Source organism: Meriones unguiculatus, chromosome 1, assembly GCF_030254825.1.
Source record: "Meriones unguiculatus strain TT.TT164.6M chromosome 1, Bangor_MerUng_6.1, whole genome shotgun sequence".
Taxonomy (NCBI): domain Eukaryota; kingdom Metazoa; phylum Chordata; class Mammalia; order Rodentia; family Muridae; genus Meriones; species Meriones unguiculatus.
The window spans coordinates 29,102,920-29,129,370 of record NC_083349.1 but is presented as its reverse complement, the minus strand read 5'-3'; the positions used below and the strand labels follow the sequence as shown (position 1 = coordinate 29,129,370).

Below are 26,451 nucleotides of genomic sequence, written 5' to 3'. Positions count from 1 at the left end.
TGTGCTGGTTAGGTCAGGACCTTCGGGTCAGACCACCAGTATTTGAATCTGGCCCTCCCATTCCCTAGTTATGTGGCCTGGGGTAAGTAACTCAACAGCAGTAAAATCTGACTCTTTAAAGGTCTTCTTGGGGCTGGAGCAATACCTCAGCCTCTGAATCTGGTTCCCAGCACTCATGCAAGGAGGCTTAGAACCACCAGCTCCAGCTCCACGGGATCCAGCACCCTGTTCTGGACTCCACAGGTAACCGCCCTCACAGCTACACACACACACACACACACACACACACACACACACACACAATCACAATCACACAGTTAAAAAAATAAAAATAATCCTCCACAAGGTCTCCCTTCTGCCCAGTTCCAGCCTTAACAGGGGTTAAGCAGGCAGCCTGCTGACTGAACTAAAAACAGCTCCTTCTTTTCTAATAGACATATCTCGCACCAAGGCCCACACAGACTTCCCTCAGGATCTCAGAGCGCCCTGAGTCCTCCCTGAGTCCTCCCCTTTGTACCTTTGTGCAGTGAACGCCCTACACACCCTCTTGTGGCAACCATGTTAAGGGGCTCTCCTTCCAGATAAATCCTCTCTCTTCTGACTTTTCTCAGTTCTCAGTTCTGGTCCTGTCATCGCTCTCATGTCCTAGCCTTCCCTGACTGCTGAGGATGTTTTATTGCTAAGTTTAAAAAAAAAAAAAAAAATCTAATAAAGTTACAAAAACAAACCAAAGAAAGGATTTCCTGGAATGAGTCCCTGAGGCATTTTCTGAAGAAGAGAAGGGCACGTAGCCTCTTCCCCTTGTCCCAGAAGGTCTTATGGGATCCTGGCTAATCATCTGGTGAAATCAGCTTCTATGCATCCACAGAGCCAAGCTCCTCCAGCCTGTGGCAGAGGTGTGAGAAAAGGGTGTCAGCAGGATGTGGCTCATGCTTGTTACCCTGGAGTCTCGGGAACTGATTTAGAACCTCCCCCCCAAAAAAAAACAAGGAAGGGAGTCCTAGGAACAAGGGACACTGGCTGGGAGAAAAGGGCAGAAGCCCTGACTGGACAGGAGTCCTGTCTAGCCTGAGAGGACAAAGACCAGTCAAAAGGGGACCAGGGTTATGCAGACAGTGACAGACCTTGGAACACTCAGGCCTAAATGGGATATCGCCATCAAGTCCCTCCCCTCAGAGCTCAGGGAGCCTCGAGGAAGAGGAGGCCGAAAGAGTATAAAAGCAAAAGGAGCTAAAGGACACCAGGAGAACAAGGCCCCCTAAATCAACTGAACAGACTTACAGGAGCTCCCAGAGACTGAAGTGGAATCGTAAGGCCTGTGCAGGGCTGACCAGGTGTGTATTATAGCTGAACCCCTGAGCCTCTAACTCATTGAGAGACCCTGTCTAGACAAGTAGAGTGTGAAAGAGGAAGACACCCAGTGTGCTGCTCAGGCCTCCACCTGTGCATGCACGGGCATGCTCATCTACACACTCATGCCCACACACAAACATAAAAAGTACGTGCACATGCCTACACAAACATATACATACATCACATGATCTCTCTCCCTTACACACACACACACACACACACACACATCTACATACATATAGGCTATCCCCAGCTCTGGATAGGCCCAAATATCTGGGTCCAACTTACCTGGTAATGTAGGTAAGGTGTGTCTGACACAGGATGACTAAGTGCAGCCTGGGAATATGGATTTCATGGGACCACACAAACCACATAAAGGGCTAAGCCAGTTTGGTGGGAATGTGGGTCCCCAAAGTCTGTGTACCAGCTACATGTTAGACAGAGCCACTTCTCTCTGGGCCTGGGGCCTGGCCCTAAAAGGATAAAGGAAGCCATGAGCCAAATAAATGCTTGGTCCCAGGCTGGACCAGAAGGAGGACACAAAGGCTAGCCACTGTTGTTGTTTCTTGGAGTTATCAAAATGTGGCACAGCACTGGGCCTCAGTCTGCCTTGTGGCATAAAGACCTGCAGCCATAGCTGCCCTGAAAGAGTAACGGATCAACTGAGGAAAGTGGCTCAAGTCAGAGGCCCCTGGACCCAAGGGACAGGGTTGGGGTTGCAGAGCCATGTCAACCTAGCTTCCCTATGTACCTAGGGGACAGGAAAGAGGCCTCCAGGCCCACCTCATGCCCAGTTCCATGTCTGTGATCCCTGACACCTAGAGAAAGACAGTGCCCACTGAACGGCCACAGGCGCTGATCCCTGAAAGCAGCCCTTTTTCATGGTGCAGAGCTCAGTGTTACAGGAATCACAGAAGCAGGGTGCAGTGAGACCCTGGCACCCTCTTCAGCCACGCAGAATCAGCGCCTATGGCTTCCTAGCACATGAGTCCTGGGGAGCTGTGTGTGAGGTGTGGTCCAGGTACCTACTAGAGGCATCCAAGGCCCCTCAGAAGCCAGCACTGTCTCCCCCTGGGGTGGTTTGAAGAGGAACGGCCCCCATAGACTCATGTGTTTGAATGCTTGGCCCATAGGGAGTGGCACTATTAGGAGGTGTGGCCTTGTGGAGTAGATGTAGTCTTGTAGGAAGAAGCGTTTCTTTGTGGGGCGGGCTTTGGGGTCTCCTATACTCAGGCTATGCCCAGTGTGGCACACAGTCTCCCTCCTGCTGCCTTCATATCGAGATGTAGGACTCTCAGCTCCTTCTCCACCATCATGTCTGCCTGCCTGCCGCCATGTCCCTCCATGGTGATAATGGACTGAACCTCTGAAACTGTAAGCCAGCCCCAAAGAAAGGTTCTGTCTTTTTTTATACGAGTTGCCATGGTCATGGTGTCTTTTTACAGCAATAAGACCCTAACTAAGACACCCCAGTCCCAGCATCCTGTTCCCCACGCTCAACTAGCCTACCCTTCTCTCTACCTCCTGTCTTCGGCTAAATCTTGCTACCTGAAATGTCCACCCATGCCTTAACCTCCTGAAAACACCTGTGTGTAACACAGTGGAGGAAAGAGGCCAGTGCAGCCTCCCAGCTGGGCTGTGCTCCCTACCTCAGGCCCTGCATTAGGAAGCAGGTTTTTTTGAGTTCCTTTCTGGCCACTTTTAAAGAAGTCAGCCAAAGTGGAAGTAAGAAGCACTCAGGAAGCCCTAAAACTTCTAGCTCCAGCTCAGCAGGCCCTGGAGGTGCCCAGGCCCCACAGAGGAGTGGTCTGGTGGCATTCTATATGTCATCTTGTGGGAGACTGACAGGGGACACCCAGAAGCTCCCATCCACCATGGAAAGGGACCACCTTCTCTTATGGCCCAGTAGCCCAACACATCCCTCTATCTTCTCCACTCCTCCTTATCATCAGTCAGCATCCATCATCACCCCTGCCTGCTCTGCACACACCAGCCATGCCCATACTCATGATGTCTGTCCCCTGCCCTGGACTATTAGTTCGGCATCCCACGTTTTAGTGTACTCTTAATCACCCTTCAAAGCTCTGCACAAAAGCCGCCTCCTCTGGGACATCTTAGCTTCCCCAGCCTTTACCTCACTCTACACAGAGCCACCCTCATCCTCCTGTGGTTACTCTTTTTCAATAGTTTCTCCCCATCCTCATGATGAACAATATGAGAGACTGTTCTTACATTTACTCCTAGGCTCCAAAGAAGAGCAGGAGGCATGTGAGAGTCCCAAGAAATGTCTGCTGAGCAGGCAGTCCTTCAGCGCTGGAATCTGTGTGCAGACCCAAACACCCCACCGGACCTCCCAGTGACCCATGCTTCCTCCGTCTGGTGGGGCTGCGGCCAGCCCAGGGCCTGTGGTTTGTGATGGGCACAGCCTTTGAAACTAATAGTGGATGATGGACAGCTGGAAGGCGGAGTAAGGGCTGCAGGTTGGCTCACAGTTGGTAGAGTGATTGCCTCGCATGCCTGAGGGCCTGGATTCCTTCCCCAGCACTGCACACATCTAGCATGGCTTTGTGTGCCTGCCATGCCAGAATTTGGGAGGTGGAGGCAGGTGGATTATTCTTGGCGACACAAGAGTTTAAAGCCAGTCTAAAGGAAAGAGGGGAAGGAATAAGAATAGGAGGAGGATGAGAATGAGGAGAAAGAAGAAAAGCAGCCAGGCCTGGACTCCCCCTCTATCTATGCCCTGTCCACATACAATTTAATCTTCATCAGAGCAACAGCCATATGTTAGCTCCCTGGTGATGTCATACCACGTTTCCACCCACTAGGGGGCTTTCAAGGATAGATACTATTCTCATGTAATCTGGAAGCCAGAGAAATCTGAAATGAAGTTGTCAGCAGGGGTACATGGCTGCCATAGGCTGGACTCCCCCAGTTATCTAGACAGGCCCCATCTTCATCTGGCATCTTCCTTCTGCCCCTGGGTGAGCTGAGTTAGCAGAGAAGACAAAGGGCGTGGATAAGTGACACACTCAAATATCTCAGCATCCTAGTTATGTTCATTTGCTATTGCTGGTTTTATTGAGAGGTGATCTCATGCCTCCCAGGTTAGCCTCAAACTCATCCTTGTAGCCAAGGAAGGCCCTGAGGTCCTAAGCCTCCTCCCTCACAAGTGCTGGAATTACAGGCATCTGCCACCATGCCTTCTTCTCAGTCTTGCTTTACAGATTGGGGAGTGAGAGATGGCCCAGTGGTTGAGAACAAGTGCTGCTCTTGAGAGGACCCAAGTTTGAGTACCAGCATTCACGTCAGGTAGCTCACTACCACCTGGAATTCCACCTCCTGGGATCCAGCGCCCTCTGCTGGGTCTGTATGAGCTGTACTTGCATTCACAAACACATACCTATGCACATAATTACAAAAGAAAAAAAAATGAACTACATCCTGGGTCTGGAATCCAGCTCTTTTAATCCCAGCACTGGGGAGGCAGAGGCAGGCAGACTTCCGAGTTGAAGGCCAGCCTGGTCTACATGGCCAGTTCCTGACCAGCCAGGGCTACATAGTGAGACCTTGTCTCAAAAAAGAAAGACAGAAAGAAAGAGGGAGGGGGAGAAGAGGAGAGGAGAGGAGAGGAAAAGAGAGGAGAGGGGAGGAGAGAAAACAATGTGCAGCTTTTAAAAGTAAAAATAACTGGGTCACACACCTTTGATTCCAGCACTTGGTGGACAAACGCAGGCAGACTTCTGTGATGTTGAGGCCAGCCTGGTCTGCATAGTTCCAGCACAGCCGGAGCTACACAGTGAGATATTGACTTGAATAAACCAAATAAATAAAAATAAGATGCCTGCTGCCCGGCTTGATAACCTGAGTTCAATTCCTAGGCCCTTGATAACCTGAGTTCAATTCCCAGGCCCCTCACGGTAGAAAAGAATTGATACTCTAAAGATGTCCTCTGACCTCCACATGTGTGCCATAGTACATGTGTGCATGCACACATACAAAAATTAATTAATTAATTAATTAAGACAGATGTACTGACAGACTCCTGTAATCCCAATGCTTGGAAGCAGCCATAGGAGGAACATCAGAAATTAAAGGCTAACCCCAGCTATGCAGGCAGTTCCTGCCAAGTCAGAGAGAAGAGTGAGACCCTCTTTAAAAAAATGAAAAGCATGTAAATATAAATACTTAATTTAATAAATAAATACTTAATATTAATTTTTTAAATGAGACCTGAGCATTTCTGCTCATACCTATAATTCTAGCACTGGAGATAGAAAGAGCCTGAGTTCTAAACCCACTAGTCTACAACTGAATAAAAAATAAATAAAAAAAAAAAACTCTCCCTACCAACTCTATGAATTCAGCACTGTCACTATCCCCATTTACAGAGGAGGAAAGCAAGTCACAGAGCAGACAAGAGATACTTTCACAAACTCCATGTGGTGAGTTGAGCAGCTGGATCCCTCCCAGGTGAGCTCGGGTGCCCAGGAACGCTGGCACTGCTGTGGAACTGTAACCAGGATGCCCTCTTCTCAAAGGCATCTGTGTGGGTCTGCTGTCCATCGCTGTGACAAGGCATCTGAAAAAGTCAACTCATGGAGAACAAGGTTTTACATTTTACCTCACTGTTTCAGAGCTACCACCCCATGGTTCATCAGGCCCTTGTCTTGGGACTGCTGTGAGGAAGACAGCATCACGACAGAGCAAAACTGCTCACCCCATGAAGCCAGGGAGCAGAGGGAGCACAAGAAACGGGAGTTCCAATGTCCCTTTCAAGGTCATGTCTTAAGCGTCTGTCATAACTTTCTTCTACTAGACCCTCCCTCCTAAAGGCTCTAGCACCTCCCGACAGTGACACAGGCTGGCCACCGAGCCTTTGGCCCTCCTCAAACAAACAACATCTGTCCCAGATGTGAGCAGGCTACCGCTTTTCTTCAGCTACCGCTTCCACAGTTAGAAAACAAATCTTTGTTATGACTTAAGCCCACCCCAGCCATCACCAGTCTCTTTCTTCATTGTCCAGAGAGAAGAGAAAAGCAGTTACATCGCTTTCTCTCATCAACCCCCACTACACACACACACACACACACACACACACACACACACACACACTCAAACACACACCCCAGGAGGAGCAGGATGCATGCACAGGGTGTAAGCATCTACTTCTAAGACTTTTGAAGATACAGCCCTGGTAACTTTCTGTAGAGAAACCGAGCAGCCACTATTTAAACCCAGTGACCTCAGAGACCTAATGTAGTCTGGCGGGAGTCCTTATAAAGAAGGAAACTGGGACGCACAAATGGACACGAGGAACTCGCACATGTAGAAAGGATGCTACATGAGGGCATGGTAAGAGGTTAGGCATCTGCAGACCCAGGAGAGGGGCCTCAGAAGAAACCAGATGGGCTGTCATCTTGACCTTGGACTTCCAGCTTCTCCAACTGTGAGAAAATAAATGCCTTTCTTAGGCAGCAGGTGTTTGGTGTTTTGTTACAGCAGCCAGGCTGACGAAAACTGCCAGAAATGTGTAATCTGATTCCTGGATCTAATCTGGGAAGACACCAGGCAAATCCACACAAAGTGGCTGGTCCAAAAGCCAGGGGTGCGGATGATGAGGAAGACAGGTGGACTGTCCCCATCAGAGAAGCTCCTCCTGATCCTGGATGGAATCCAGACTAGGAAACACTGTCCTCTGCTATAGAAGTCTTTTGCGGCTGAGGTTGAGGGTTGGAGACAGGGTTTCCCTGTGTGGCCTTGGCTGTCCTGGAACTCACTGGGTAGACTTGGCTGGCCTCCAACTCAGAGATCAGTCAGCCTCTGTCTCTGGAGTGCTGAGACTGAAAGTGTACACCACCATGCCTTCCTGGCTCCAAACTCCTACTCTTGAAATCAATTTTCCTTCATTTGCAACTGTATGTGACAGTTTATACACGCAGAGACATACAGACATACACAGAGAGGAAAGACACACAGAGACAGACAGATGTACACAAATATTTATCAAAACAAATGTTACATGATAAAGTTTATAGATTAGACAACTGAGCTTCAACCAGTGTTGATTTCCTGATTTTGATCAGTTTACCGTAGCTACATCCTTTTAAAAGAAAGCGCACATTCACGTGATTAGAGGTGCTTTGCACTGTCTGAGAAACAGCATGTGACAGCCGTGCTCTTGGTGTTGAGTGGGTTTAAGTGTACAGAAAAAGTGAAAGAATAAACAATGAGCAGCAGATGAAGAGCAGCAACAGATGGCAAAACACCATCCAAACAGGCACTCAGAGCACCCAGCAGAGATGACTAGAGCAGCCCAAATGAGAGAGAGAGAGAGAGAGAGAGAGAGAGAGAGAGAGAGAGCAAACAAACAATAACATTGTCAGATCTGGGGCTTACAGACCTCCAGCAGCAAAAAGTGGGGAAACCCTGCTGAGGCTGGCAGCTGGAGTTCTCGATTAAGAGTCCCAGGAAGCCCCACTTGGTTGCAACTTCCAAAGAAAGAATCAAAGAGCAGCAGAGACCTACCATCAAAGCCAGCACTTACAGGCACCCAGCTGAAAGCAAGTGGGGAGCCCTGCTGAAGCCATGTTGGAGTTCTGGGCAGAGCACACCTCTCTCTGTGTATCAGTACCCGCCTTCTCTCTCTCACTGTAGGCATTTTTGTATTATGGGATAAGCAGGGTAGCCTGGGCTGGAAATAGTTTATGGTCTAGGCTACTCTTCAGGGTGCACTGTTTTGTTGTTGGGGTTTTCTTCCCCCTCCATTTATTTATTTACTTTACATCCTGATGGCTGCCCCCTATCTCCTCCCAGTCCCTCCATTCTCCCCTCTCCTTCTCCTCAAAAAAGGGGGAGGTCCCCCATGGGTTCCAACCCACCCTAGCCTCCTATTGAGGCCAGACAAGTCAGCCCAGTTAGGGGAAGGAGATCCAAAGGCAGGCGTCAGAGTCAGAGAGGGCCCCGCTCCAGTTGTTGGAGAACCCACGTGAAGGTCAAACTTTGGATCTGTTACATATATGCAAGGGTCCTAGGACCAGTCCACGCATGCTCTTTGGTTGATGGTTCAGTCTCTGTGAGCTCCCTCGGACCCAGATTAGTTGATTCTATAGGTTTTCTTGTGGAGTGCTCGACACCTCCGCTTCCCTCAACTGTTCCCCCAACTCTTCCATAGGACTCCCTGAGCTCTGTCTAATGTTTAGCTGTGGGTCTTTGTATCTGTTTCCATCAGCTGCTGGGTGAAGCCTCTCAGAGGAGTTACGCTAGGCTCCTGTCTATAAGCAGAGCAGAGGACCATTAATAGCGACAGGGGTTGGCTCTCTCCTATGGAATGGGCCTCTAATAGGGCCAGTCTTTGGCCTGGACTGTTTGCTGTTTTCCTTCCTCCTTGTTAGAGCTGGAGAACCAGCCTGACCCAGGTCAGGGAACTTTGGAGGACATTTGACATAAACATATTTGGGTCTGAAATGGGGGAGGGCAACCCCTGCTTCTCATGAACTCAAACAGCATGCGACAGTTTACCAACATAAATGGATGCATGTGACAAAAGGTAAAGAAGAACCCGCTTGCACAACTCTCAGATCACATAGAAGGAAATGTGTGTGCATACACACACATGCACACAGATCCGAGAAGAACGCAGGGGCTAAGAACGCATGCAGACAGGTGGCATCAACACTGCAGGAGAAGGCTACCCGGGTTTCTTTTCCGTGAGCTTGAAAAGCCTAACTTTTCTTTTCTTTTCTTTTCTTTCTTTCTTTTTTTTTTTTTTTTTTTTTAATTTTTGAGACCTGGTTTCTCTGAGTATGCCTGGCTGTCCTGGAACTTGCTCTGTAGACCAGGCTGGCCTCGAACTCACAGAGATAAAAGTATGCAACACCACCGCCTGGCTGCCCAAGATTATTTCAAAGCGGCCAGATTACAATTAGGGATGTGGCTCAGTGGCAGAGTGTTTGCCCTAATGAAACATCATTCATGTAGAGAAATCCACTTTCCTGGCTGCTCCCCACCTCCCATCCCCCGTCATATCTTCTTCCTATCCGACCCTTCTCTACCAAGCCTGTTTTGTTTTGTTGTGTGGTTGTTTGGTTGTCATATTTGTTGTTGGATTGTTGTTTGACACAATCTTACTCACATAGCCCAGGCTGGCCTCAAACTTGCTATATAACAGGATGACCTTGAAATCCTGTTCTTCCTGCCTCCACCTTAAAAAGAGTACTGGGGGCTGGAGAGATAGATGGCTCAGAGGTTAAGAACACTGGCTGGTCTTCCTAAAGGTCCTGAGTTCAATTCCCAGCAACCACTTGGTGGCTCATAACTATCCATAGTGAGATCTGGTGCTCTCTTCTGGCGTGCAGTACAGAACACTGTATAAAAATAAATAAATAAATAAATAAATAAATAAAGTAAAAACAAAAAATAAAAAAAAAAAGAGTGCTGGGTTACAGGTGTATGCTACCACCTCCCGTTTAATTTGCACCCGAGCCTCCTGCATACCTCATGAGCTCAGCTGAGCTGCATCTCTAGCCCTAAGCCCCACTCTTCTTTTTCAACTTGGAAATGTTTCTTTTTCCCTAAAAGTTTTTAAAACTTTATTTGCTTACTAACTTAATGTGTGTGAGTGTTTTGCCTGAATCTGTCTATGTGCTCTACAAACATGGCTGATGCCTACAGAGGTCAGAACAGAGTACTGGATCCATTAGAATTGGAGTTATGAATGGCTGTGAGCCTCGTGAGTCCTGGGAATTGAACCCAGGACTGCTGTAAAAGTGTTCTTAACTGCAGAGCCATCTCTCCTGCCCAACACCCTGTTTCTGAAGCCAGCTTTCCTTCAGAACTCCATCTCACCCCATCATACTCCAGGTGGGAGCCTCTCCCTGCATTGCTTCAGTGGCCACCCTCCCAGCCTCCTCCAGCTCAGCCAGCGTCACCAGAGCCATGCTTTAAAGTCATGTATTAAGTCATTGCCAAATATAATTCAATACACCCATTATGGGTGTCTTTGGATTTTCTTGCTCACCCAGTTACCAAACAAGAAGCCTGAGTCTTGAAAAAAAAAAAAAAAAAGACACACCCAGGTCACAAGTGGGAAGGCGTATCGATTAGATTGCAGCCAGCCTGGAACTACTAATGACCTAATGACATGCTGTCTGCATGGACACTAATGACCCATGTTACCAGCTTTTGCTGAACTCAGACTCTGGTGGGGTCTGGGTGAATTAGTGCTCTGAAGGCAAAGATGACACCTTCCCTCAGAGGCTGGGGGAAAGTGAGAGGCTAGCGCAGCCTTGGTACCCACCTGCCCGTTCTTGTGTGTTCACAGATGATATCTCTTATAAATGTTGACCAGAAAACCAAGAAGACTGGAAACCCCTCACCACTTTCCCTGTCGCTATTGCTATGGCTCTAATAGTGCCAGGCATTTATTACTGTCAATAATCCTGGTAGATACATCTCCTGAGCTCTCCCAGTGTCTAAGATGTCACATTGATTATCTATTCTTATTATTTTATTTATGTTTAATTTATTATGTTATTCATTATGTTTAAGCATCCTTATCTGAACTGCTTGGGGACTAGAAGTGTTTTATATGGGGGGAGGGGGTACAGATGTGGGTGGGTGTGGGTGTGTCATGTGAGTACAGGCATGAGTAGAGGCCAGAGGTGGACATCTGGTACCCCACTATCTTAGATTGTTTTCTGCTCCTGTGATAAATACTGAAGGCAAATTGGGGAAGAAAAGGTTTATGTCATTTTATGCTTGCAGGTTCATCACAGAGGGAAGTCAGGACAGGAAGAAGCCATGGAGGAACGAATGTTGCTTACTAGCTTGCCCTCATGGCTCGCTCAGCTTGCTCTTTTATATAACCCGAACCACCTGTCCAGGGGTGACACCACCCACAGTGACCTGGGCCCTCCTACATCAATCACCAATCAAGAAAACTCCCCTGCAGACTTGCCTATAGACCAATCTGATGGGAGCATCTTTTCAGTTGGGGTTTCCTCTTCCCGGATGACTCTAACCTGTGTCAAGTTGGCAAAAGATAACCCAGCACACCTGCTTTACCACCCTTGGGAAAGGACCTCTCAGTGAATCTGGACTAGGCTAGCAGCCAGAAAACCCCAGTAATCCTTCTATCTCTGGCCCCAAGAGCAATGTGGCTACAAATACCAGGTTTTTTACATGGTGCTGGGGTTTTGAACTCAGGTCTTCATACTTGCACAGCAAGCACTCTCACCCACTGAGTTACCTCCCTAGCTCCTAGGGACGGCACCCTAGAGTAAGCAGAAAATCATTTATGTCCCGTATACATTTTACGCAATAGGCTGGAGATATTCTTGGTAGTGGCAGTCTTGTTTATTGCTGTTTTTGAGACTTGACCTCCTTCCGTAGCCTCAGCCTCCTAGGTGCTGGGATTACAGGCATGTATCACCATGGAGACCCAGCAACCGAACTGTGACTTATACCGTAGCGTGTGCACGTGTGTGTTGACTATGACCGCTCACAAAGTCAGGGACAGATTTCCACTTTTGTGGTCGCATTGGTGCTCAGAACACTTCAGATACTCATGTATCTGGGATTTCACTTTTCAAACAGAAGATGTTCCCCTGTGACAGTTAACGATTAACTGGCCCAGGGGACCCTGAGAGGTGCTACCACCCATCTCTGATTACCCACCGCCCCCTGCCCTGCACACTGCCAGCTTCTCCCAGGAGCTGGGGTTGGGTAGGGGCAGTAATCGCCCATTCTGTTCCCAGGATCCTGACAGGCAGAGGGGACCCCAGGAGGCTTCCTGGGCAGGAAGCTCCCACACCTGGGAAGCACCTGGCCAAGGCATTCAGGACCGTGGTTGCTGTCCTGGATCCTCCTGCAGCCTCTTTGCTAGAAATCCCTGGGCAGTCCCAGCTGCCACAGAAAATTGGGTTGAGAGGGCAAGTGCAGCTTTCTGAAGATCCCTGATAGACCCAGGAGAGAAGGCGCCTTCCCCTGCTTCCTTCAGGGGAAGGAGTTTCTCTATAGCCCCTTGAAGGCTAGGCAGCTGCTCCCCCAGGTGGAACCCCTTCGCCCTCAGAGGCTGCCACTCACTGCCTAATCCACATAAGGGTGTGCCCCCCCACCCCAGCTGGTTGATGAGGAAGCCTCAGGGGCTGTTGTGGGCATCCGCTGTGCATGCTGGGAAGAGTCTCCATCATGGCCTGGAGTTGCTTTGTGGCTCTGCTTCTGATGGTGGCGTCTCCCCTGAGACTGGGTCAGCATCTGAACCCCAAGCCTAGTCTTGGATACAGCTATGACTGTGGGGTGCAGGGCATGCAGCTGCTGGTGTTCCCCAGGTCAAACCAGACTATCCACTTCAAGGTTCTGGGTGAGTGCTGGAAGACACCTGTCCCAACTTCCCAGCCCCAGCCCCAAGGCTAGCGTGCTGCAAGGAGGGAGTGAGACCTCTTCCCTGAAAGAGCAGAGTGCAGCCATTCAGGGGATTACAAGCCATCCTCTTGCCCTCTTGTTTCCACACGGAGATAGGGAGGCATCCGCCAGAGCAGACTCTCCCGAGGTCCTGAGCACAGGAATCACCTGTGGAAAAGGCAGGCTCCTGCTCTAAAATGCTGGGTTCTGAACTTCAGGCTTAGCTTGTGGCTGCAAGCTTCAGGTCTACAAACCACTCTGAATGCAAGAGCCCTTGAGGGTGTGACTTAAAGAAGAGAATGGGCATAGGGGTGGGGGGTTCTGTGTGACAGTTTGAATCTGCACTTTCAGAGCAAAACCTGCAAGGTGGGAACGAGTGCCCTGTGCACTAAAAGAGAAGGGCAAGGGGCAGGTGCGTGGGTGGGGGAGCTGGTGCTCACTGTAAGAGTATGGTCTGCTCTTCCAGAGGTCCTGAGTTCAATTCCCAGCAGCCACACAGTGGCTCACAAAGTGAGTGAGCAACTAGCAGGTGTCCCCAAGTGAGTGACTGAGCCAGTTAAGATAACGAACCAGCTTGGTTCTATCCCTTATTGTGTGTGCCCGAGAAAGTTCTGGCTCTTTGGGACTCCCAGATGCCATGGCTAACTAAACTTAGACTATAAGGTGTTCAGTCTGCGCCTGATACGAAGAGCCAATGGCAGAAGCGAAAACCAAAACCAGAAAGGAAAAGACACTTATCTAAGGCCACTCTGCTGAGCTAGCAAGCAAAACTAGGTCTTGAAACAAGCCTGCTTCTGTCCAGAGCTTTTCAGAGGTTCCTTGCAGCCTTGCTCTCCAGCACCTGTCTTCCCCTAACCTCCATCATCTCCTCCCCCTACCCAGACGAATTTGGGAACCGGTTTGAGGTGAATAACTGCTCTGTCTGCTACCACTGGGTCACCTCTGAGCCCCAAGAGCCTGCAGTACTCTCCGCTGATTACAAAGGCTGCCATGTGCTTGAGAATGTAAGGTCACGGGGAGCTTGTCCCAGCAGCCACCTCACGGCAGAGAAGAGAGACAATGATGGGTGGGGGAGGGTGTAGGTGACAGAGGAGATCCCGAGACATGCCACAAATTAGTTCCCCCTCTACCAGGGCTGCTCAGTTCCCACTAGTGGTTGTCAGGTGGCAACCACTCCAGGCCTGGGTATAGCCTCCTGCTCTGGCCTCCAGCCCAGCGCTCACCTGAAGTGTCAGGTGGCCGTAGTCAGCTGCTCTCTATGGCCCTCTCACCTGCAGGATGGACGGTTCCGCTTGAGGGTGTTCGTGCAAGCCATACTACCCAGTGGCCGTGTGGATACGGCACAAGATGTCACTCTGATCTGTCCCAAACCAGACACCTTGACTCCGGACCCCTACCTGGCTCCACCCATCACCCCCAAGCCGCCCACCCCCCAGCCACCTACACCCCAGTCATCTATACCCCAGCCGTCCACACCCCAGCCTTCTGCCCTCCACCTCATCTCTAACCACACCTCGGCTGCGTCTGAGCACACTCTTCTCAGTACATTGTACCCAGAGCACAGTTTCATCCATTCAACTCCTGCTCCACCAGCCCCAGAATCTGGATCTGCTGGAGCCACCACGCCTCATCCCCAGTGGGGCATCTCGGGGCCCTGGGGACCTGTAGGTACGTGGGAGTTCTCTGTGTACACATGCCTGTGTCTTGGGGCCTTTGGGCTCTAAGGTGTCACTTCTTCACTGAGGTCTGTCACCAACCCTAGGTACCCATCTGCCCCAGGAGCGGTGTCAGGTAGCCTCTGAGCGCATTCCCTGTATGGTGAAAGGTAGTTCCAAGGAAGCCTGTCAGCAGGCTGGCTGCTGCTATGACAACACCAGAGAAGTGTCCTGTTACTATGGCAACACAGGTACAACCTCTCATCCCAAGCATGCTCCTCTAGGTTTTGTCACGGTATGGAAGTCTTCCTTCCACCCAGCTCCCGAGTAGAGGCAGACACCCTCATGAGGAGCACCTGCCCAGGGGCACTGTTAGGTGCCTTTCTTACTGACCCTGACCTTGCTCTGCAGCATTCATCAATCCTTTGTTCCATCAGCTCCTAGGCATTTGCTTAGGACAACAGTGGGAAGATGAATGTCCAAATCCCTTGACTCCAGCTAGTGATTAGATATTGGTTTTTAGTACCGAGCCCATCATCTATTCCTGAGCTGAAGAGACACTGAGTCCCAGGGCCCTGGTCTACCTCTTGGATCTCTTTGTCCTAGCCACTCTCCAGTGTTTCAGAAGTGGCTCTTTCACCCTGGTCGTGTCGCAAGAAATAGCCCGGACACACATGGTCACACTGGACGATGTCTACCTGGCCTATGCCCCCAATGGATGCCCCCCTACCCAGAAGACAAGTGCTTTTGTGGTCTTCCATGTCCCTTTTACCCTCTGTGGAACAGCAATCCAGGTAGGAGTGGAACTTGAGCTGGAGTTGAGCCCCATCTCCTGAGGGGCCTCACCTGCCAGCTACCCCTTCAACCTCTGTAGCATCATCATGCCCAAGTAGGGGGTGGGATGCGTGCTGGAAGAGAATCCCACCCCGAGGGAGCCTCGCTCACTCCTTCCTCCCTAGGTGGTTGGTGAACAGCTCATCTATGAGAACCAGCTGGTGTCTAACATTGATGTCCAAAAGGGGCCACAGGGTTCCATCACTCGGGACAGTGTCTTCCGGTGAGTGGTAGCTGGGTTACGGGCCTTGGGTCTAAAGGATGTGGAATGCTCGGCACAGATTTGGAGCCAGCTTGGACAAAACCTAACTCTGGTATTGCCTAGCTGTGTGACCCTAAATGAGCTAATTGTATCTCTTGGAGCCTCCCGTACCAGGCAGATGTGAGGCTAAGACTTCTGGGTATGTCTGTATATGATGCCCCAGGGATACCCAATAGCAGCTCCCCCAAAGATCCCTTGGCCTTTATCCCTCTAAGAACTAAGCCTTCAGTATTTGAAGGCATCCCTTCCAGGCCCCAGGTAAGAGGTGTGGCTGTTGCCATCAGGCAATGACACCACAGATGAGGTGACTATACCTCAGACGGAGGCATCTGAAGGTGTGGTGGAGGAAGGGACTGGGAGAAGAACCCTAAAGGAAGAGGCCTCCTGGACCTGTTAGCTCAGGGGCCACAACCCATCCCAGCTGCCTAGGGTGACCCCAAGGGAGCCTGCCCCTCTTACACCTGGCTTTGAGCTTTCAGGGCCAGGCACTTAACTCCAACTTGTGTGCTCTGCCAGAGAGGGCCAGTATATTAGCCATGAATTGTACAAAGCCTGTACTTGGGATCATATGAATACCTGGTTCTCTCCAACACTGTCTGCCACAGGATTAGGGTGTGAGACTACTGTCAGGGTGAAAATGTCTTTTGCTTCAGCACAAAGTATTTATGGCCCAGAGATGAGGACACAAGCCTGCTAGCACGTTTTAAGCTCTCAGACTTAAGTGCTTGACGCAGCCCATTTTGGCACAGCATCGAGGACTTTGCGGGCGAGGAAATCAGAAGTACTGGAGGATGGCTAGAGTCTGTCGGAGTTAGGCTAGAGGGGCACAAGATAGTAGAGGTACAATTACTACAGCTCCCTAACAAACACATCATTGGTGGGCACTGGGCAGGAGGCCTGGATTGGTGACCACGTGGCATGCAGGGTACTGAGGAAGACACAAGACACTGACAGGCCAACTGCAAGGAGAAACAAGACCCCAAGGCACCGTCTTGTAGCCTCTACAATCTTCACGAGAGGCTCTCAATGGGAGAAAAGGATAAATGAGGCTTAGTCTCTACAATCCAGGTCTTTCCACCAGGCTTCAAAGCCCCCAAGTGCTAGGATGGAGCCCTGTTGTCCTGATACTGTACCTGGAACCTGGAGTAGACCTACTCAAGCTGTCCCGGGCAGAACAGGTGGTCAGAAGAGCAGGGTGAACGATGATATCCACAGGCCCTAGCGATGGCTCTGGGAGCATCTCTGCACCCTGGGGAGGATGCTGTAAACTGTATCCATTGCTTGGATGTGGTGATTCAGTAAACAGGTGCTCTGATTTACGGTCCCCCAACCTCTTGCTCCTGCACTTCTAGGCTTAATGTTCGCTGTATCTTCAATGCTAGCGACTTCCTGCCCATCCAGGCATCTATCTTCTCGCCCCCACCACCTGCCCCTGTGACCCAGTCTGGACCCCTGCGGCTGGAGCTGAGGATTGCCAAGGGTACAGCCTCTCACCCCCACCCCACCCCATCCCACCCGCTGCTTTCTATTCCTGCCTCTAATGCCTTGATGTACAGTGTGTCCTAAGCTCATAAGGCCCTGTCTCTGCAGATGAGACTTTCAGCTCCTACTATCAGGAGAGTGACTATCCTCTCGTGAGACTGCTCCAGGAACCAGTCCATGTAGAGGTCCGGCTCCTGCAGAGAACTGACCCCAGTCTGGTCCTGGTACTACACCAGTGCTGGGCCACTCCCACTGCCAGCGCCTTCCAGCATCCACAATGGCCCATTCTGTCAGATGGGTGAGTGGCAGAAGGTGACTTAAGTTGCACTCCGGGGGAGGGGGTCTTCCTGCCCACCACACCTCCTTAAAGAGAATTCTGGACTTTTCAATCCAGGTGTCCCTTCAAGGGTGACAACTACAGAACACAACTGATAGCTGCAGACAGGGCAGAGCTGCCCTTCTGGTCTCACTACCAGCGCTTCACCGTTGCCACCTTCACTCTCCTGGACTCCAGCTCCCAGAATGCCCTTACGGGACAGGTAGGAAGACCTTTTGTTCTTCATGCCCCATGTCCCTGTTCAGTGGTAGTGAGCTGGTCACCACCACATCCTTCCAGCACCCTACAAGCTAGTGGAAAGATCCCAGCTCGGGGGATGGCTTTTACCAAGTGTTGGAACAAGAGCATGGGATAGGAGGCAAGGTCTTCCGAGAGATGACCCACAAACAGCTTGGGAGACACCGGAGAGGGGTAGCCAACAAGATGGCTCAGAAGGAAAGGTCATTGCTGCCAAGTCTGCTAACCTAAGTTCGCTCTCCGGATGGAGCCACGTTGTGGAAGGAGAGAACTAACTTCCAGTTTGTCTCTGACCTTCACATGTGTGCTGTGGCAAGCGCATTCCCCTATACACGCATACCTATGCAAAGCAACTGAACGTTAGAAGGAAACATTATTGTGACTACAATCAACCCTCAATCTGAACATCAGTTGTGGTATCCTTGTGTGGTCTCACTTCTGATCCTAGAAATGATAATGTGTTCCTTTTTCTTCTGCTTTGATTTTATAACCTAGCAATTTCTCCAGAAGATAAGAATGGATGTACTTAGGGTATTTCATCCTTAGGGTTTTTTTTTTTTTTTCCGTATAGTGTACAAATGGCACCATTAAAAAAAAAAAAAAACACTATTATGATCCAACCCATGATCAATAGCACAACATATCATATCGTCAGTGTTCATAGATCTCTCATGTTCAAATCCCTGCCCTTAACTAATCGGGTAGGGACTGGTCCCACTGGTAGGCAGCGCTGAGGGTGGCTGAGAGTCGCCTCACTCCTACTTCTGTGCTGCCTCCCAAGCCAAGAGGCTCTAACCTGCTACATGAAGGGTGCTACCTCTGGTCACCTCCTCTGGGCTGTTTTTGGAAGTGGTGCTGCCTTGTCCTCCCTTCTGCCTCCATGTATTGTCTGTAGGGATAAAGAGAAGACAACAGACATCTCTGACCATACCTTACCTCTTTTTTAGCTGGCTAGGTGGGAAGAAAACACCCTGCCTTCTAACAAACAGTTCTGCTCCTGGGGCTGGAGGGCAGAGGACTGTAGCTCTTAAATGCAGTAGTTCCTGTTTGTAGAGGGTGTCTCCTACTGCAGGTTTGGGCCCTCAGGAAGAGGAAGGTCTCAACTCCAAATTGGGAACAACACAGTTTGTAACCCCAAAGATGTGGGGCAGCTATGATCTTAGTCTCTGCTCACCCAAGTCTCACCCCTGCCTCTTGCTGCCAGCACAGCTGCACAGAGGCCACCCCTTTGATTGTGTTGCTTTCTACCAGGTTTATTTCTTCTGTAGTGCTTCTGCCTGCCACCCTGCAGGGCCTGAGACGTGCTCTACTACATGTGACTCTGGGATGGCAAGTAAGTCTGGGGCTATTGTTTGTTCTTTGATGTATCCTTACACCTGTGGCTGGTTGTCAGGCCACCAGGAGCTGGAAGACAGCTTTTCTCCTGGGCAGGGCGTCGACGATCCTCTGGTCACAACAGCACTATCCGGGCCCTGGACATTGTGAGCTCTCCAGGGGCAGTGGACTTTGAGGATGATGCTAAACTTGAGCCTTCAGGTACCAGGGTTTGGGTGTGCCCCTAAGGACCATGGTCCTCTCTAAAAATGCTGATAAAACTGGTAAGCTCTGGCCATGTGGAAAGCAGAGGTCAGAGGTATGGTGTAACTCCACTGGATGAGGAACTAAGATAGGGCAGCCCCTTATCTGCAGACAGCTCCAGATGAACCTCCCAACCCCTTCCCTGACAGGCTCCAGCCCCAACTCCAGCTCAAGACTCCTGCTCTGGTTGCTCCTCCTGCTACTGGCCATCACTCTGGTCCTGGGGGCTGGTGTGTTTGTGGGTTTGAGCTGGGCATGGGCCCAGAAGCTCCGGGAAGGCACCAGATGTTAAATGGGCTCAATAAACCATTGCCTAAAATCTACTGAAAGCAGATGTGGGAAAGTTATTTATGAAACCTGATGTATGTCTTTTCTGAGGGTGTGTCTGAGGGAGAACAGGGTCTTACTCTATGGCCTAGCCTGGTTTTGACTCAGTGATTCTTCTGGGATTACAGGGGTGAGCCACGTGAGAAACTCGTCCTTGGAGTCAGAACCATGACACCTATTACACAGTCACGTTACCCATAAGGTTTCAGCCAACAGCCTGACACCTTTATGACAAGTGTCTCTGTACACTGAAACAGAGGTGAGAAGCTCCTGTCACTCATGATGCCGCAGCTACTGTAACAATAGATGTAGTGTCAGATATGCAAAAGCTCGTGCTGAGTGTACACCAGCGGAGCATATTACATGAGCATACCCACAGTACATAATACTTGATTATAACAAAGGACTATTAACTGGCTTGCATATTTCCTCTATTTTCTAATCACTATTTTATTTTTTAACTTTCCAAAATTATTACTGTATGTGTGTAAAGGCACATGTGGAGGTCAGAGGACAACTTGTGGATTCGGTTCTTTCCTTTTACCTTCACGCAGGTTCTGAGGATTGAACTCTGGTCATCAGGCTTGTGCAGCAAGTATCTTTACCTGATGACCTCACTGGCCTTTGCCATCATGTTAGCATGTATTTAACTTCTGTTTACAAAAACTAAAACTGGACACTGTTATGCCAACATCTCATGTTTACATTCCTGACTGAGTCAAAAGTCTACAGGGAAGCCGGCAAGGTGGCCTACACCTTTAATCAGAATTTGGGAGATAGCAACAGGCAGATCTCTTGAGTTTGAAGCCAGCTAGGTCTACATAGGAATTCCTAGAGAACCAAGGCTTACAGACCCTGTCTCAAAAACAAACATGGAGCACTTGGCAAAATCTGTTTTGTTACTGGGAGATAGACATATATTGGGGTCATCTGACAGTCCTTTGACATTTAAATAGATGCAAGGGATAGAACTCAGGTCATCAGGCTTGCAGAGCAAGCATTTTTGTTGACCTGAGCTTCACTAGCCCACACAAACCAAGTTAAAACGAACAGTAAATATCTTGCATCATTCTTTTGTTTGGTTTTCTTTTTATATTGTTGTGTGTATATATGCCTGGAGGGTGAGGCAGGAGTGTGCCAGGATATAAACAGTGGAGAGTCTGTATTACTCTCTGTAAATTCTGTAGTTGGTTCTCTCCTACCTTTATATAGCTTCCAGGGATCAAATCCAGGTGGTCTGGCCTGCACATCACTTTACTCACTGAGCTATCTTACTGATCCCTTAAACTTTTTATTTTTTGAGATAATCACATTTCCCTCTTCCCTTTCCCCCTCCAACTCCTCCTACATACACCCCCTTGTCCTTTCAAATTCATAGCCTTCATTATTACGTGTGTTCCTAAATATATAAATACAACCCACTGAGTCCATATGTTAAATATATGTGTATGTTTGGAGAGCTCACACTTTACTAAACCAGCATCATCCCTAACATTCTACATATTTATCCTTGTACGTCTTTGTTTTTTTGAGACAGGGTCTGATATAACCCAGGTTGACCTGATAGCCTTGAACTTCTGATCCTCCTGCTGGTATCAGCCATGTGTCACCATTCCTGATTTCACTGGATACTGTTAAGTAGAGATGCTCTCCCAGCTGAGTGAGCTGTATTTGCAGCCCCAGTACCTCATTTTGTATCATTTTTTAATTTTCTTTTTCATTTTGTATCATTTTAAACATCTGTGCTATCCAGCTTTCTGTCAAACCAGGACACATCTGTTCTGTTAAAGGAACAGAAGCCTATCGATTCAGGTCCCAAGTGTGAATGCAGTTCTGTAAGTGTGGGCCTCTTTGTGTACTGCTTTCTCAGAAGAAAATTCTTAGATAACTCTTGGTCAGACAGAAGCCACATCCTTTCTGACACTGGGCTGAGATTGTATTGAGGTCCTGCCCCTCCATATTGTTCTAGATCTTTGCCCAACCGAGCAGTGGGCAGCCACTGGTCTGAAAGTGGTTCTGTTGTTAGAAGCTATGCATTCTCTGGTGCTTCCATCTTATGTGCTGGCTTCCCTCCCATTTCTTCCTTGTCCACAAAACATTCACAAACCTAAGGGATAACCTCCTCATAGTTCCCAACAATTGGTCATGGGCTTTTCTTCATGTTTCATCCCCTCCCCGACTCTTGAGGGAATTATATAATGTTAGACCTTGCCCTGCACAACCATAAACATACTCATTTGCACATGATTTTTGATAGGAAACTGCAATTTTATTGGGCTGGTATATAGTTTCTACCAATACCGCTGTATCAAAGGGTTCTGTGGACAAAACACCAACAGTGAAGCTCTCTGCAACACTAGCTTTCCTATGCTCTCAATGGCAGAAAATAGCCTCAGCTGACACATCAAGATACCAAAACCTCACTTGAATCGTGCTCAGAGAAAAAAACAGCTTCCTTTCCTCTCATTTCCACCTGCTAGCCCAAGCAGGCACCTGAGCCTATGACAAGCTGAATCAGATCTGATGGGGAGGAGGGCAAGCCATTTCCTGAGCAGGGCTGCTTTGCAGTCCATCAGATTTCCTCTTCCTGCTTTTGGGCCACAGCTACAGGAAACCCAAGGGGTTCCCTGCCTCTCCACCCTCCCCACTAGGCATTGAGGGGAAATTATTTCCATGCAGTTCTTTAAAGGAAGTGAGGGCTGACCACAGCTCAGTGATCACCAAGACAGCCAACCTGAGTTTGGTCTCTGGGGCCCACGTGGCAGAAGAGAATGAACCCCTGTAAGCTATATTCTTCCATGTGTTGTGAAAGAACACATGCCACACAGGCACAAGATAAATATAAATTTTAAAGTATTTCAGAGTTGAGTGCTGCTTCAGTTTAAGATGTATTTACCTCCTTCACATATGGCTCCTATCCAGGTATTCCTGCAGGAATATTTAATGCAAAAAGCCTTTTCTGTTCCAATAATGGGCGGTATCAGACCAGTCTTTAGAAGTAAACAAGAATGCCAGATTATAAATATTTTATAGGCATTTAAGTCACTGTTGAACTAATGTGAGGGGGGGAAAAAAGAGAAAGTCACAAAGATGGGATGAAAATAAAAACTCTGAGAAGTAAAACCAGCTTCTATTTTGAGAACATCTACAGAATTCTGACAATGTTGACATTCCACCTGGGTGAGTACAGGGACCACAGAGGAAGCCCAGAGCCTGGCAAAGGCAGAAGTCTAGATGTAGGTCTCTGAGGGTAGAGACTGCAGAGGCTCAATCCAAAGTTAGGACAAGAGGGGCAATCCAGCGCACCAAAGCGGGAAATGAGGACGCTTGCCTATTTTGGTGCTGTTAGACGAAAAAGAACTGCCTTAATGAGAAGTGTCCATCTCTTTTCAAGGTGCATCATTCAATTTCTTAGTATGGGGTTGGGAAACAGGGATCCTTCAAGCTTCCGTCCTAGCTAGATTCTGCTGCTTGCCTCCCTGCCAGAATTGATAAGCTTTTGGTTTTGTGGAGTTTGGCTTTTTTGAGACAGGGTTTTTCTATGTGGTCCTGGCTGACCTGTAAGTCTACAGACCAGGCTGGCCTTGAACTCAGATCTGCCTACTTCAAGGTGTTGGGATTAAAGGTGTGTGCCAATATAACCAGTTGGATTGATGAACAATCATGTCAGGCTTAAGGATAAAGCTAAGTCAAAACTTAACACCATGGGTATAAAGTACCAAGGGCCAGGGTAACTATGTCTCTGTCAGCCATCACGAAGCAGGCAAGCAGTCACTAGTTACTGAGGACCACCTTGTGCTCCTTCAATAGCTCACTTCGCTCTCATAGCCCTAACAGGTAGGTAGGCACCACAAACAGACTCACTGTAAAAACAGAAGTAGGAGTCAAACTGGGGCTTGATGCCAGAGTCCATAATAACCATGACCCTACACTCCCAGAGACCCGTGGAGTTCATTAGCTGTCCCCTGCTGTCTGCTTTTTGTCTCTGAAACTATGCTTAAAATCTCAATACAAGGACACTGGAGAGATGGCTCTGTGGTTAAGAACTTCAAGAGGACCTGGGTTCAATTCCCAGCACACGCATGGCAGCTCACAACTGTTGACAATTCTAACACCCACACAGATATACATGCAGGTAAAACACCAATACACATAAAGAAATATAAACATTTTTAAAAATCTCAATTCAAGGTGATGTCTTGGGACAAGATGCTTCTCTGATCTCTTGGATAAGGGAATTAGCACCACCTGCTGGCTAGACACATGCCTTGCAGGAGCCCAGCCAAGGTACTAGGTTGGTTCGTTTGGGAGCCAGTGCACCCTGGTGAGAACTCCTTGGTTGTTGCTCCAAGCCCTGTCAGTTTAACAGAAAGGAGACATGGCAGAGGTTCAAATGCCCATAGTCTATCAAGCACTGATCCATTTCATAGAAAAGGATCTCTTTGGACACCAGCCCCGGTGATGTTCCTAGATCCTACTAGGATTGGCGATGCCCACAAATGAGTCCAGGAAGAGGTAACCCTTTAGGATCCATCAAGCCCCAACGGAAAGTTGCTTATGTAGTGTCATCTTCCATCAGAGCAGCTGCAACTGTTGGCAACCCCCAAGACTGAAACTGTTGACTGCCAGTGTTCCCTCAGACAAGCACTGGGTGGAGAGGGTCACCAGACCATCGGCTGACTTCCAAACACTTGTTCCTGTGCTTCCAGGCCCTCTGCATATAATTCTGCCCTAACTGCACATGAGCTGACTGTCCTGTAAGGTACTACAAACTGGTGCCCTCAAAGGTGTGACTATTTGTTTACATCTCTCTCTTGGTTTTTCAAGACAACGTTTCTCTGTAGCCTTGGCTGTCCTGGACTCACTGTGTAGACCAGGCTGGCCTCAAACTCAGAAATCTGCCTGCCTCTAAACTCCTTGAGTGCGGGTGTGCCACCTCACCTGGCTTGTTTACATCGCTGATAAAGGTCAGGGCTCCCCTATCTGTGCACATACCACACACTTGATATAATTTCAGGATTTGTCCACAATGCTGTGTCCACCAATGGGTTCCCAAATCCTGTCTTTCAGTATCTTCTTAGGGAAATCATAAAATTAATATTAACATCTAATAAAATCACTCAATGGCTCTGAACTGGCCAACTTTAGGGACCAGCTTAGGCCTAGGATGCCCCCAGGCCATGCCCTCAACTTTCACCCTACCTTCAATGGCACTTCATTATCACCTGCAGACAGCTGTTATCAGCCCACCTCTTTCTTAGTTTTCATAACTCATTTTACATTACTACTGAAGAACTTATAAGACACAATTTTTAAAAAAATCAACCATTCCACTGGGCAATGGTGGTACATGCCTTTAATCACAGCACTCTGGAGGCAGAGTAAATTCCAGGACAGCCAGGGCTACAGAGAAACCTTGTCTCAAAAATAAAATTTTTAAAAAATTCTAAAAAATGACACTTTTCAATCAGAATACCTAAAACTGCCTGAGCATTATGTTAAATTAGGGCCATCCCAAAAGAGCCACAGCTTCAATTCAGTCCAAAGTTGAAGACTCAGCCAACCACTGAGCTCCATGGCCCAGGATGCCCACTGACCCTGCCATGGCCACCACGGCTCCACAATAGTATGAAGCGAGCTCATCAGTAGTGAGCACTATTATCACTCCGTCAGCTCTCCAGCCACTTTGTCTGTGTATTTGTAGGGAGTGCGTACATATGTACACATGCATGTAGATGGCAGAGGATCACTTTGGGTGTCATCCTCATAGTTACTTCTTCTGAAATAGGGTTCTCAGTCTAGAGCCCACTAACTATGCTAGTACTACTATCTATAAGCTCCTAGAATCTCTGCGTCTGCCTCCCCAGCACTGGATAATGGGCTCACACATCTAGCTTTTTTCCATTAGGTTCTGAGGATTGAATCTGGCCCCTCACACTTGCCTAGATAGCACGTTACCAACTGAGCTATTTCCCCAGCCCCTCTAATAGTTTACTGGATAGACTTTTAGGCAGCAGCTAGCTGCACAGTAACTACAGCAGATGGTTTCTCTACTATATCCTAGTAGATAAGGTAAATTTGAATTTTCTTGACCACAGGACTACCTGGCAGAATGGCAGAATATACCAAGAGGTTGCAGGTGTTACCCTCTGGTAACACCTCACTTCGCAGCTCTTCCTTCCTAAGAGTTTCCCATCTGTACTCACCAATTCCTTTCTTCCTACCTCATCTCACCCACACTCCTAATCTCATAGCAGGCTCCCAATGCCAACATTCCATAAGGATAGCCCTACTTAAAGGCACTAAGAACACCCTGGGCACACTTAATGGTAACTTACCCTCAGACAACCACATTTACCTCCTCCTGCTCCACACCTTTCTATCTCAACCTCAGAACCTTCTTTCCTTCCACCTACAACTCTCCCCCTCACCTTTAGCCCGTGTCCTCAGAGGCCCCAGGGTACTTCCACATGTAGAATAGCCACAGGACCCTATGATTCTGCTTAAAAAACCTGGCAAGAGCCATTAATCCCCTCCTGTATTTTTTTATTTATAACTCTTTTATTTACTGTGCACTGTCTGCCCTGGAAGCAGCTCTACTTCAAGAGTTTAGCTGCCAGTCAAGAAAATCTCCTTAGTCCAGCCAGCTGGGAATGTTTGTATTACCTACAACTGAAGTATCCCTAGCAATCCACTCACAGCAACCCATCAGCAGGCTAAGGCTAATCTTCTAACCCCTCGCTACCTTGTGAGAGAAGCCAAGCCAGGGAGCAAGAGAACAAGAGTGACAAGAGGCACTGTGGAAATGAGGTCAAGGCCTTCAGGAGCATGGGAGACTTCTGACAAATGGCTTCTAGGCTTTTCCCTTACTTCTGCGGAAGGGGAAGCTTCCTGATAGCCAGTGTCCCACACTGCTTCTTCTCCCCATACCTTCCCAAACCAATGTTTCTGGCAGACAGACAAAAGAGGTGACTGTTTACTGTGTG

The 26,451-nt window shown here is 48.7% G+C and overlaps 1 protein-coding gene across 2 annotated transcripts; it reads left to right on the top strand.

Moving 5' to 3' along the window:
- Window positions 1-12,540: 12,540 nt before the first annotated feature.
- Window positions 12,541-19,524, top strand: Zp1 (zona pellucida glycoprotein 1). 2 transcript variants are annotated; one of them, XM_060392097.1, is made up of 12 exons: window positions 12,541-12,712; window positions 13,636-13,756; window positions 14,027-14,421; window positions 14,498-14,659; window positions 15,015-15,202; window positions 15,368-15,465; window positions 16,857-16,984; window positions 17,095-17,284; window positions 17,381-17,525; window positions 18,812-18,893; window positions 18,992-19,096; window positions 19,288-19,524. In XM_060392097.1, exons 1-12 carry the CDS (start codon window positions 12,541-12,543, stop codon window positions 19,428-19,430), a joined length of 1,929 nt encoding a protein of 642 aa, XP_060248080.1. In that variant the 3' UTR covers window positions 19,431-19,524. The 2 variants fall into 2 exon arrangements, with proteins under 2 accessions (XP_060248080.1, XP_060248124.1); XM_060392141.1 differs by having other exon boundaries at window positions 13,636-13,757; window positions 14,031-14,421.
- The last annotated feature ends 6,927 nt before the right edge of the window (window positions 19,525-26,451 follow it).

Bases quoted from the DNA above. Each gene is read 5' to 3' on its own strand.
- Zp1 (XM_060392097.1), top strand. From the start codon at position 12,541: ATGGCCTGGAGTTGCTTTGTGGCTCTGCTTCTGATGGTGGCGTCTCCC. The intron at 13,757-14,026 runs TGTAAGGTCACG...GCCCTCTCACCT, and splicing joins GGCTGCCATGTGCTTGAGAA to GCAGGATGGACGGTTCCGCT. The intron at 17,526-18,811 runs GTAGGAAGACCT...GCTTTCTACCAG, and splicing joins AGAATGCCCTTACGGGACAG to GTTTATTTCTTCTGTAGTGC.